A 13,733-nucleotide genomic window follows, 5' to 3' on the forward strand; every position below is an offset into this window, starting at 1 on the left:
GTGACTTTCCATATTTGTCTTGTTTGATGTAATAATAATAACAACAACTACAATAACAAAAGTAACAACATCAGAAGGAATCTAGACAGAAAATGTACAATGAAATCTCACCAATATAGCAGCCTGTCTCTCTCGGGCTTTGGCCTTGCGCTTCTCACTATCAGAAACTGATCCTGCAGTATGCACATCATTACTAGGAAGTGCTTTTGATAAATGAATGACCACTTCAGGTGCGAGCTGTTGCAGTTTAGCCATGCACCCAGAATCTACCTCTGCAAACCTCTTCAATAAGCTTTCAATCAAAGAAGAAAAGTTAGAAGAGTCCGCTTCCAAAAAGTTGTCTGCATTCTCTCTCTTCTGCATCCTCATCAATGATACAAGAAGTGACAGCAAACTCTGTTTACCAGCACCATAATTTAATCCATCGTGAATTTCTTCACAAGCAAATGCAAGCATGGTAATGGAATCTCCATTGGAACATGACATGCCACTAGGTTCTCTCCACTGCAAACAAATGTCTAAACCCAATGACAGCAAGTGTAAAGCCATTATAAGAACATCATCAGGTGCCCGTGTTGCGTTCAACTTATCAGAGAAAACAGCATAAAATATAACAGCTCTGATAATTTTTAGGACCACTTTACAAGTGGCTATTCCAGCTACACCCTTGAGAGGAGGATGAATCCTTGTCCACCTGGGCAGCTGAGTGGTCATTGCTGAGACATTACAATAGCGCATGTATCTTTCTTCTGCCACTTGCAAATCCCTTGAGTTCCATCGAGGATGATACAGATCCAGGTCTTTCCAATATGTCCAGCGTAAAGAGTACATTCCCTAAAAGATGTAGAGATATACAAGGACAACTTACAGAAATATCAACACAAAATCCCAGATAAAACATATTATAGGGCACAAAACAAACCTGATTGAAGCCAGATGGATTAGAATACACAGCAACTGAATCTAAAATTTCCTGAAGTTGGTCATACTTTGAAAGATCCCGAGGCAAAGACTTCACCAATTGACTATGTGTAGCATCTCCAATGGCTAACTTTTGAACTAACTCTCTTTTCAAATTTTCAGCAGGAGTTAGCCCTGAAAATCGCCTTTCTTGAACAATTTGCATGATAAGCGTAAGCATTTCCTGCACCAGAACTGGTTCATACCTGAAGGGACAGTTGTTCATGCCTTTAACTTCAATATTATACAATCAAAGAGATCAAATCAAATTCAACATGCCCACAATCACACAAGGCAACAAAAAAGCCATTATCCATTAAAGAAACTGGAAAGGCAAGAAAGCAATAATGTTATAGACGCATTTGTTGGAAAGCTTTACCAGCAGCACAAGATTCTTGGCAAGCATGATTAAGAAGCTGATTGATTATCCACGTCTTATCTTCATTATCTTATCTCTTCTTTTAGGATCAAAATTATGTTTATCTGTTTCATTTTATCCAGTAAGAAAATTATTTGTTTTAGAACTCTGTTACTGCTTGTAAAAGTCTCTTATTTATAGAGATGGATTCAAGGAATAAAGGAAGCAATTAATCACAAAGAACCTGAGATTAAGACTCTCTCTCTCACTGAACGAATCTTGAGGTATTGGAGCTCCCTCCAATGAGCTCTATTCGCATTCACCATAGGTTCAGCAATCAACACGAAAAGGCAGAAACAGAGGCAAGGGCAAGGCTGTTGCAGAGGAAGACTTCTCTGTCCATAGGCCCGTGAGTCCATGACATGATCCATTACCAGGGAACTTAATAACTTGGTATCAGAGCCAACCATTATTCAACACAACAACTGAAATCATTGCTCCTGGAAATTCAAGCACAAAATGATGCTAAAATGGCACAAGTTGAAACTCAAATCCAGAGCTTATCGCAACAAATGCAGGAGCTGTTTGGAAACCAGAGCAGAAGCTGCAGGAAAGAACCTGGAACAGGATCGTGCAGCAGTAACAAACAGCCAAATTCACCTCAGGAGATGGTCGACAGGACTGAAATGAGATCTGGGGCTGGAGTGGTGCCACAATACACTAAATTAGACTTTCCTACATTTGATGGTTCCATCAACCCCCTAAGTTGGTTGCATAGATGCAATCAATTTTTCTTGAATCAAAGAACACAGGAAGGTGATAAGGTTGGATTGGCAGCTTTCCATTTAACAAGTGAAGCCCAACTATGGTTCTACAAGCTGATCAAGAGGAACCAAGAATGACATGGGACACTTTTAGAAAGTTTTGCAAACTGCAATTTGGACCACCTCTTCGAGGCAATCCATTGACGAATTACTTGATCTTAAGCAAGTGGGAACTGTTGTAGAATATCAAAAAAATCTTCCAGATTTTGTTAGCCCATGCAACAATAGTACGTGTGGACCAACAAGTGGACCTCTTCACAGCTGGTCTAATCTAACAGAAAATATACAGCTAGATGTGGGGATGCAAAATCCCCCCAATCTTGTGACCACTATGAATCTTGGCAGAGCTTTTGAGAGGAAGCAACAATTGGGCAAACATGCTGGTCAATGTAAGAGTGCTTAGTTTAATTCCAAACCTCCATCCATGTCCACAGCAAATTCTGGTGCAGCCAGCAAAAAACCTCTTTCAAACATGGACAGCAGTTCTCCTCCCTTCCTAAAACAATTATCGCAGGCAAAAATGGCTGCAAGGAGGGCCAAAGGGCTTTGTTATAACTATGATGAATCATGCAGTTTTGGTCATCAATGCGAGAAGTTATTTTAGCTGGAAGTGGCAGATTCAGTTGAGGGGCAAGACGATTTTGAGAACACAACACCAGCCATTTCATTAAATGCTATTACAAGGCTTCAAAATTCCACCATGCAGTTGGTAGCTAAGGTGAGAGGTTCTCCTATCAAAGTGCTAGTACATTCTAGGAAGGGATAATCCTTTCCTCACCTATATTGTTGGTTAAAAAATAAAAAGAATGATGGATCATGGAGGTTTTCCATGGATTACAGAGAGTTAAATGCCAAAACAGTTAAATATAATTTTCAATTCCTGTTGTTGATGAGTTGCTAGATTAACTCCATGGGCAAAATTTTTTTCACTAAACTCAACCTTCATTCTGAATATCATCAAGTTCGAATCACTTCTGGAGATGTCATAAAAACGGCATTTCGAACACATCATGGACACTTTGTATTTTTTTATCACGCCATTCGGCTTGATGAATGCCCCATCGACTTTCCGCCCTTGATGAGCAAGGTATTCCAATTTATTTTTGAAAATCTGTCTTAGTTTTCTTCAATGATACATTAATTTACAGTAAGACATGGGTAGTGCATCTTCACCATATTCGGTTATCTTTCAGTTGCTTCATGCAGACAAACTCTTCTTGAAGAAATCTAAATGTTCCTTTTGAAGGAGCAAGTCTCCTACCTGGGTCACATTATTCATGACCAAGGTGTGATACAAACATGACATCACAGATGGGCCAAGGGTCGAGTGGGGCCAAAGAAGTTAAGAGTATATTCAAGAAGGAAGGTGGTGAGACATTCGCCGGCCTAGGGGAAAGAAGATTCTGGTGCTAAGAGAATGGGTACTACAGAATGACAGTTGTCATAGTTAGTCATGGGGGACTGTATAAAAATAAAGATCTCATTATTAAAGGGTATCTTTTCTTGTCATTTGTATTACGGCCTGTGGCTTGGGATGAGAGAACATCTCTCTTGGTATTGTATTGTTGTTTGCTATTTGGTTAATGAGTAAGAAATAGCAAAGCCATTGTTGCTGTTGAAGTTAACGTTGATTATGAATTCTTTGTTCTTTCTTTCTTTTAGTATTCATATTCTTAACTCTCTATCATTTGGTCTAACCTACCGGATTATATTCGGGGGTTCATGCCAACAACAAGGATGGACTCTAAAATCGAAAATATAGAGAAGAACTTGATGGTTTGATGGTGTTAGAAGAGGGAATCTTAAGGCTATCACAAGAAAAAGCTGTCATGAAAGAGGAGATTATTCAGACTAGAAAGCTGGATGTTTTGGAAGGAATGTTGGCCACCTTGTTTAAGGGAAAAACTTCCAATGGGACCTCGGATTGCTTGCCAACTTCACCAGCAAGCAGCAACGTGGTTGGAGAGTCATCAATGCAACGGTTCAAAACTCCTGTGGAATTAGCTCTTGAGCAACAACTATCGGTAAAGCAGATAGAGTTGCCTAAGTTTAACGGAGAGGACCCTGTTGGTTAGTTAGAGCGAGCTGACCAATATTTTGCCATTAGTAGAACTCCCACCAATATGAAGGTTTAAATGATTTCGTGTGCATGGAAGGATCTTTTTCACATTGGTTTTGATGGTTGAGCCAAAGGAACCCAAATATGACTTGGGAGCAGTTTTCTTATGAGTTGTTGCAGAGATACAATGGAGAATTTTGATAAATCCTTTTGTATGACTTGCTGCCGTCAAATAGGAAAGTAGTGTTAATGAATACATAGAAGAATTTATCGCCAGAGTTGCGCAAGTACAAGGGATGATTAGTGACCAACATTACTTGGGTTATTTTCTCAATGAGTTTAAAATCAAAATACAAGCTCAGATTCACTGTCATGATACCACAGACGTTTATCGCACCATGACATTAGCTTGTGAGGTAGAACGGAAACTCTCACATGCTTAAGATAACCATGGAGATAAAGGGAATGACTAAGGATGAAGTCGATGAAACTCTCACATGCTTAAGATAACCATGGAGATAAAGGGAATGACTAAGGATGAAGTCGATGAAACAAGAGTTTTGGGCTTGGATCTCATAATGGGTATTCTTCTTCAAATAAATCCACTAGGAACTAATTCAATTGGGCTTTCCAAGATGTTAGACAAGCCTGCCTCCAATGTTCCTCGATTGGCAAGTTCTGGGAACGCCCATCAGAATAAGAATATGGGAAATGGAATTCTCGTTGGCAAAAAACACACTATTTTTTAAAGCAAAAATTCATGGACCTCCGTGTGAAGGGATTGTGCTTCCAACGTAAACAGCCTTACCACCCATCCCATTGCATGAGTGCCCAAATAAATCACTTCGAACTCTTTTAGTTGGGGAAGACGAAGATGTGCCGTCAGAGGATATTGAGGAATCAAACACATGGCAACTATTGGAGGTATCTAATGAAGGGCATTTTGCACAGATGGACTTGCTATTCTTTTTGATTGGAGGTATTACAGGACCTAAATCCATGTAGCTTAAAGGTCGCATCCAAAATCAAGAGATTTTGATTACGATTGTAAGTGGGGCAAGCCATAACTTCATTACCCCTAATTAGCAGAGAGGCTTTCTCTTCCGGTGTTTCCAACCCCACCGTTTGGAGTCAGATTAGGCAATGGGCATCGAACAGAATCGAATGGGATTTGTCAGGATGTGCAATTAGAGTTGGGATCTATAGTAATGACCATTGATTGTTTCTTATTTCCTGTAGGGGGAATCGATTTGATTCTGGGAATGGCTTTGGCTTACTACTCTTGGTGACATGCAGGTCAACTAGGCTCAACTCACAATGTTGCTCATGAACGGCGGCAAGTCAGTAAATTTAAAAGGGGATCCTTCGTTAGCCAAATCATCAATTCTATTTTCTAATGTGAACAAAGCTATAGTTGTGGAGTATTATGCCCTATTACTAAATCTGTTGGGTGAGATGTTTGTGGGAGTACAAGAGGGTGAATTGAACGAGTTCTAGCAAATTCAACTGCAAGTGCTATAGCCGTATGAATCCATTTTACAGAGCCAACAGCCTTCCTCCAAGTCGAATTACTAATCATCCCATTCCTCTCCTACCTGGCACATCTATTAAGTGTGGGGCCATATAGATATAGCCACTGGCAGAGAACAAAATTGAGAATATGGTCGCGGAAATGCTTGCCCCAGGAATAATATGGCCCATCACTAGCTCTTTCTCAAGTCTCGTGCTTTTAGTCAAGAAAAAGGATGGAAGTTAGAGATTCTGTGTGAATCATAGGGCATTAAACGAGGTTACAGTTCCAAAGAAGTATCCCATACCGCAAATTCAAGACGCTCAATGAGTTACATGGGTCCAAGTACTTTTCTAAGCTTGATCTCAAATCTAAATACCACCATATCATAGTTAAAAACACCAATTATATCGAAGGCTGCTTTTAGAACACATTCAGAGCACTATGAATTTTTATTAATGCTTTCAGACTTATGAATATATTGGCAACTTTTCAATCTACAATGAATGAATTATTCCAGCCTTATCTCCATCGATTTGTACTGGTATTTTTTGACGACATTATGGTGTATAGTTCTTGGACTGAGCACCTCCATCACCTCTAGATTGTTTTGCGATTATTGAAAAAAATGCCTTCGTGGTTAACAGAAAGAAGAGTTCTTTTGGCCAAACTCCGGTAGTGTATCTAAGGCATATGATTTCAGGGCAAGGTGTTTCAATGGTTCCTACAAAAATTTCTTGCATCCTTAAATAGCCCACTCCAGTCTCCCTAAAGGAAGTTCGAGGGTTCCTGGGACTTATTGGGTATTACCGACAATTCATCAAGGATTAGGAAAAATTGCTCAACCTCTTACGAAGTTGCTTAAGAAAGAGAATTCTGCTTTTATCTAGGATTTCTCAGCAAAAAATTGCAGGATCACAACAACACCCGTTTTGATAATGCCAAATTTTCAAGAAACTTTTACTTTAGAATGTGATGCTTCCAGTCGTGGTCTTGGGACAGTGTTGATGAAGGGCAAGCGTCCAATTGCCTACTTCAGCAGGGCTTTGTTCGCTTGCACCTTAGCTAAATCTATTTATGAAAAGGAGTTGATGACCCTGGCATTAGCAATTAACCATTGGTGGCCATACCTCATTGGAAGGAAATTTGTGGTCAAACAGATCGGAAGAGTCTACGCCACCTGCTTGTATCCCTGATCAACAAAATTGGGTTGCGAAGTTGTTGGGATATGATTTTTCAATTCTCTATAAGCCTAGTAATACAAATAAAGCAGCCAATGTTCTATCTCGTTGTGGAGAGGAGCTTGAGTGCAACATGATTTCAGTCCCAGTCATGGTTTTAAATAAACGCCGTTACGTAACGTAACAGCCGTTATGTAACGGATTTTGGGGAGGCCGTTATCCGTTATCCCATTATACAACGGCCACTCTTGATCTGCAGGCGTAACGGCCGTTACGGCTGTTACATAACGATAACGGTCGTTACCGACCGTTACATAATGGTAATGGCCATTATCAATAATTAAAATTCTTTTATATCCTTTATTTTCTGCTCCCTATTCTCATTTCATTAGTTTCTACACTTTTCAGCAGCTTCAAAGACTATATTTTTTAAGTTTTCTCTTCCCTTTCTCCTTCAAATTTCAATCTTCCTTGCATATTTCTCGTATAAACTTAGATCCATTATAAACTACTCTATTTCCGAGCTTATTTCTTCTAAAAGGTTAGTTAAATTTTATCTATTTTAGTTTTTAATTGTTGTTTTTTTCCTTTTTTTGTAAGTTTTTGTGTATTAAAGTGTTAGTTTTGAGTTAAAATTATATTTTGAGCTATTAGTTTACTCGATCTATAAAGATTATGTTGATTTTTCTTATTTTAAACCATATGATGTTTAACTTAAGTTAAATAATCTATATTTTATATATTTATGTTTATTATACATTTGTATACATTGTTTTGAATTAAATCTAATCAATATCATTTTATTTATGAACTTTGCAAATTTTTTTAAAAAATTTGCGTAGCGCCAAGCCGTTACCATTACGCTACGGTGTTGTCTGTTTCCGTTACCCACGATTGCGAACGTGGCCGCGACCGCAATTTAAAACTATGGTCCCAGTTTGGATTGATTGGAGCATATTAGCTAAGGAACTTCAGCAAGATACTCACCGGCACAAAATTATTACTGACTGGAAGTCGAACCTCACGCCCATTCTCATTACTAACTGATCCAGGGTCGCCTTTTTTATAATGGCACTTACTATTGCCTTCCACTTTTGTCCTTACTCCACAGCTATTGCAGGAATTTCATTCCACCCCAGTAGGTGGACATTCTGGGGCCTATAGAATTTATCGCAGGTTAGCTTCTAGTATTTTTTGGAAACGAATGATGCAAGATGTTAAAAACTTTGTTGCTGCTTGTCTCATTTGACAAAAACAGAAATACCAAGCTACCAATCCGGCCGGTCTTCTCTAGCCTCTGCCAATTTCCGGAGCTGTGTGGGAGGACATCTCCATGGACTTTATCACTAGGCTTCCACGATCCCATGGATTTGACTGCATATTGGTGGTTATGGAAAGACTTTCTAAATATGCACACTTCATGTGCCTTAGACACCCTTTTACTGCCAAGTCTATTGCTATGATTTTTTCAAAGGAAGTAGTGTGACTCCATGGCATTTCTAGCTCTATTGTTAGTGACATAGATCCATTATTCCTCAATACCTTTTGGCAGGAGCTACTTAAGCAGTAGGGAACAACGCTCAGACTGAGTACAGCTTATCATCCTGAGACGAATGGTCAAACCGAGGTCTTAAACAGATGCTTAGAGACATACTTATGATGTTTCTCATCCAAGTAACCTAAGCAGTAGTGAAGTGGATATATTGGGCAGAATACCAGTTCAATAACAGCTTTCATAGTGCCACAGGAATGACTCCTTTCGAAGTTGTTTAGGGTAGGCCACCCCTCTCCATTCCTAAATTCATGCTGGGTTAAACAAAGGTTGAAGCTGTGGAGCAAGAATTGATGGACACAGATAAGATATTACGCCAGTTGCAATATAATTTAACTTGAGATCAGCAACATATGACTAAAGTTGCCAATCGTCATCGCCTGGATGTACAGTATCAAGTGAAAGATTCAGTTTTCTTGAAATTTAGACCCCATCAACAGCCCTCACTTCATCCTCGTGTAGCTCCTAAATTGGCGGCAAAATACTATGGTCCTTTCAAAATCCTTGCTTGAGTTGGCTCTGTTGGCTTACAAATTACTACTTCCTCTTGAAACACGAATTTACCCTGTTTTTCATGTATCGCAGTTGAAGAAAGTCGTTGGTAATCACCCTGTTGTCACCGACCTTCCTCAAGATATGTCATGGATGAGCAAATTACAGAACCTACAGCTATTTTTCAGAAACATGAAATGGTCGTTGATGGTAAGACAGTCACACAGGTCCTAATTCATTAGCGTGGTCACACTCAAGATGAGGCTACTTAGGTTAATCACAGTGATTTTCTACTCCAATTTCCAGATCACAACCTTGAGGACAAGGTTGCAGTTACTCTGGGTGGCAGTGATACAAGCATGGCATCACAGATGGGCCAAGGGTTGAGTGGGCCAAGGGTTGAGTGGGCCAAAGAAGTTAAAGAGTATATTGAAAAAGGAAAGTGGTGAGTCATTCGCTGGCTTAGGGGAAAGAAGATTCTGGTGCTAAGGGAACGGATACTACAAAATGACAGTTGTCATAGTTAGTTATGGGGGAGTGTATAAAAATATGGAAGTCATGAATAAAGGGTATCTTTTCTTGTCATTTGTTCGGCTTGTGGCTTAGGACTAGAGAATATCTCTCTTGGAATTGTATTGTTGTTTGTTGTTTGGTTAATGTAGAAATATAATAATTTTTATTATCTCACAATAGAGATTACAATCTATTTATACATGAGAGACAGTATCTAAACAGGAAGGAAAATCAAGCCTATGATTATACAATCCCTAAGATTAAGCAACTGGCCCATCTATCAATATTTACTTCCTATATTAACATATTTACTTTCTATAACTTATAACACTCCCCCTCAAGTTGGATCATAGATGTTAATCATGCCCAACTTGTTACATATATAATCAACTTGAGTCCCATTCAGAGCTTTAGTTGGACCTTTTCACGAATAAAATGACAATCAATCTCGATGTGTTTAGTCCTCTCGTGAAATACTGGGTTGGAGGCAATGTGGATAGCTACTTGATTATCACACCACAACTTAGCAGGCACCGAATTTGTGAACCCAACTTCTTCCAACAGTTGACGTACCCACAAGATTTCACAAACGGCTTGTGCCATGGCTCGATATTCAGATTCAGCATTAAAACGGGAGACCACATTTTGCTTCTTACTTTTCCATGAGACCAAGTTACCTCCCACAAAAACACAATACCCAGTAGTTGACCTCCTATCAACTTTCGAGCCTGCCCAATCAGCATCAGAAAAGCATTCAATATTTGAGTGCCCATGGTTACCATAGAATAGGCCTCGCCCTGGGGCCCCTTTAAGGTAACAAAGAATCTGTCCCAGAGCATCACACTGGGCAACAGTAGGAGAAGACATAAACTGACTTACCACACTCACTGAATATGCAATATCAGGACGAGTCACCGTCAAATAATTCAGCTTGTCAACTAATCTTCTATACCTTCCAGGATTTGCAAATGGCTCACTGTCTTCTGTGGTAAGATGAAGGTTAGGGGTCATTGGAGCACTACAAGGCTTAGCATCCAATTTTCCTGTTTCTGCCAACAAATCAAGAACATATTTTCTTTGAGATAAGAAGATGCCTTTCTTACACCGCATAACTTCGATTCCCAAGAAATATTTCAAGGAACCCAAATCCTTTGTATGAAACTGTGTTTTAAGAAATTCTTTTAGGGATGTGATGCCAGCAATGTCACTTCCTGTAATAATGATATCATCCACATATACTACAAGCAGAATTACTCCATTATCAGAATTTATATAAAACACTGAGTGATCACACTTACTCATCTTCATTCCAAACTGTTGGACCACCTCACTAAACCTGTCAAACCATGCCCGAGGACTCTGTTTCAAGCCATAAAGGGATTTTCGAAGTTTACAAACCTTACATGACTCCCCCTGAGCAACAAAACTAGGTGGTCGCTCAATATAAACCTCCTCCTGAAGATCGCCATGAAGAAAAGCATTTTTAATATCCAATTGATGCAAAGGCCAATCATGAGTAGCCGCAAAGGAAATAAACAATCGAACAGATGCGAGCTTGGCAACTGGGGAGAATGTATCAGAATAGTCAACTCCATAAGTTTGTGCACAACCTTTGGCCACTAAATGGGCCTTGAGGCGAGCAATAGATCCATCAGGGTTTACTTTCACTGCAAACACCTATTTGCACCTAATAGCCCGCTTTCCTGGGGGCAAGGACATCAACTCCCAAGTACCATTAGTGTCAAGGGCCATTATTTCCTCTTCCATTGCAGCACGCCAACCAGGATGGGACAAAGCCTCAATAACAGTTTTGGGAATTGAAATAGAATCTAAAGCAGTGACAAAACAACGAGAAGAGGAGGATAATTGATCATAAGAGACACAAGATGAAATAGGATAAGTGCAAGTACGTTTACCTTTGCGAAGAGCAATGGGCAAATCCAAATCAGACAGTGAAGGATCAGTGGGAGCAGGATCGGTCGACGAAGAAGCGGGTAGCGGAACGGAGTCAGAGTCCTCTAAGCGTCTGGAATACACATGAAAGATGGGAGGGCGACCTGGCACATGAGCAAAAGGTGTAGGAGTAGTCTGAGGAGACAGAGAGCGAACAGTGTATAACAAGAGGTCATCTTCCTCCTCTTGGGTGTTACAAACAGATAATGGCGGAAAAAACGGAGTGGACTCAAAGAATGTTACATCCGCAGACACAAGATACCGATTTAGATCAGGAGAAAAACAACGATACCCTTTCTGACGTCGAGAGTAGCCAAGGAAGACACATTTGAGTGATTTGAGATCCAATTTAGTAACTTGTGGACGAACATCACGAATAAAACAAGTACAACCAAAGATACGTGGCTCAATAGGAAACAAAGATTTAGTGGGAAACAAAATGTTATAAGGGATATCACCATGAAGGATGGAGGAAGGCATGCGATTGATCAAAAAACAAGCAGTGGATACAGCATCAACCCAAAAACATTTAGATATCTTCATTTGGAATAAGAGAGCTCTAGCTACTTCAAGAAGATGTCGATTTTTTCTTTCAGCAACTCCATTTTATGAAGGAGTGGCAACACAAGAGGACTGATGAAGAATCCCTTTTTGTAATAAATAAGATTGAAATTCCCCAGAGAGATACTCTTTAGCATTATCACTTTGCAATATATGGATGGAAGTATTGAATTGGGTTTGGATTTTAGCATAAAATGCACAAAAAAATAGAAAATAATTCTGAACGACTCTTCATTAAAAATAACTTAGTACGAGAGAAATCATCAACAAAAGTAACAAAATACTTAAAGCCAGACTTAGACACAATAGGACAAGGACCCCAAACATCTGAATGGACTAATTCAAAGGGGGACGAAGCCCGCTTATTGACTCGAGACAATGTAGGTAAACGATAATGTTTGGCAAATTGACAAGACTCACAATTTAGAATAGACAAAGAATGAAACTGTGAGTATAACTTCTTCAAAGCCGAGAGAGAAGGATGCCCAAACGACAATGAACATCAAAAGGTGTTAAACGCGTGGAGCATACTAGAGATCGAGGAGATCGAGATAGTTGCTGATCCAAGACGTAAAGACCCTCTGACTCACTCCCTCTACCAATAATCTGCTTCGTCGAAAGATCCTAAAAAACACAGTGATCAGGAAAGAATGAAACACAACAATTCAATGCACGAGTGAGTTTACTCACGGAAAGCAAATTAAATGCGAACTTAGGGAGACATAACACAGAGGATACAGAAAGAGAAGGAGTTAAGTTGACATGACCAGAACCCATGACAGAAGATTTAGTGCCATCAGCAAGAGTAACATAAGAAGGCGATGTATGAGACTCAAGATTGGACAAAAGGGTAGAATTACCTGACATATGATCGGTAGCACCAGAATCAATAACCCATTTGGAGGATGAAGACACAAGACATGCAGTAGAGTTACCTAACTCGGCAATTGCAGTGATAGAGGAGGAATTAGAGGATTTTAGAGATGCTTGGTATTGGATGAATTGTACATACTCATCTGCAGATATCAAAATTCCCTGATCGGAAGATCCATTCAATTTGTGTTTCGTGATTTTAGTCATCATAGGAATCACATCAGTTACGGTGGTGGTTTTAACTTCAGCCATAAGGACAACCAACCCAAAACGATAGCAATAAAAGAAACACAGAATTAGAAAACAGTACCCGGCGTAAACAGTACCGATGAACAGTACCACGTGAACAGTACTGATGAACAGTATCACATGAACAGTACCCGTGAACAGTGCCGGTGAACAGTACCCGAATATGAATAGTACCTAAAACACCTCCACCCAAAACCCGAACGGCAAACAAACTTCAGATCTGACAAGGTGATGGTGTGGCGACTCTAACGACGGTGAGATCCAAATGTTACCCTTTATAGGTAACCCAAATGATCAGAGCCCTAAGTCTCCAAAAAAAATTTAAAACTTGAGAGAGAGAAAAAAAATTAAATCTCTACGAGAAAGGCTCTGATACCATATAGAAATATAATAATTGTTATTATCTCACAATAGAGATTACAATCTATTTATACATGAGAGACAGTATCTAAACAGGAAGGAAAATCAAGCCTATGATTATACAATCCCTAAGATTAAGCAACTGACCCATCTATCAATATTTACTTCCTATATTAACATATTTACTTTCTATAACTTATAACAGTTAACGAGTAAGAAATAGCAGAGCCATTGCTGCTGTTGAAGTTACTGTTGATTCTAAATTCTTTGTTCTTTCTTTCTTTTAGT

At 39.4% G+C, this 13,733-nt stretch overlaps 1 protein-coding gene across 9 annotated transcripts in view; it reads right to left on the bottom strand.

Moving 5' to 3' along the window:
* LOC110622224 (E3 ubiquitin-protein ligase PRT6) overlaps nucleotides 1-13,733 on the bottom strand; it is a 50,966-nt gene that overhangs the window by 15,318 nt on the left and 21,915 nt on the right. For all 9 annotated transcript variants that reach the window (XM_021766659.2, XM_043960512.1, XM_043960511.1 and 6 more), the window contains 2 exons: nucleotides 923-1,166; nucleotides 112-834 (listed from right to left, as the gene is read on the bottom strand). In XM_021766659.2, coding sequence (XP_021622351.1) covers nucleotides 112-834; nucleotides 923-1,166 — 967 coding nt within the window. The remainder of the gene's footprint in view (nucleotides 1-111; nucleotides 835-922; nucleotides 1,167-13,733) is intronic.

The sequence above is a fragment of the Manihot esculenta genome, chromosome 9, assembly GCF_001659605.2.
Source record: "Manihot esculenta cultivar AM560-2 chromosome 9, M.esculenta_v8, whole genome shotgun sequence".
In the NCBI taxonomy this organism is placed as follows: domain Eukaryota; kingdom Viridiplantae; phylum Streptophyta; class Magnoliopsida; order Malpighiales; family Euphorbiaceae; genus Manihot; species Manihot esculenta.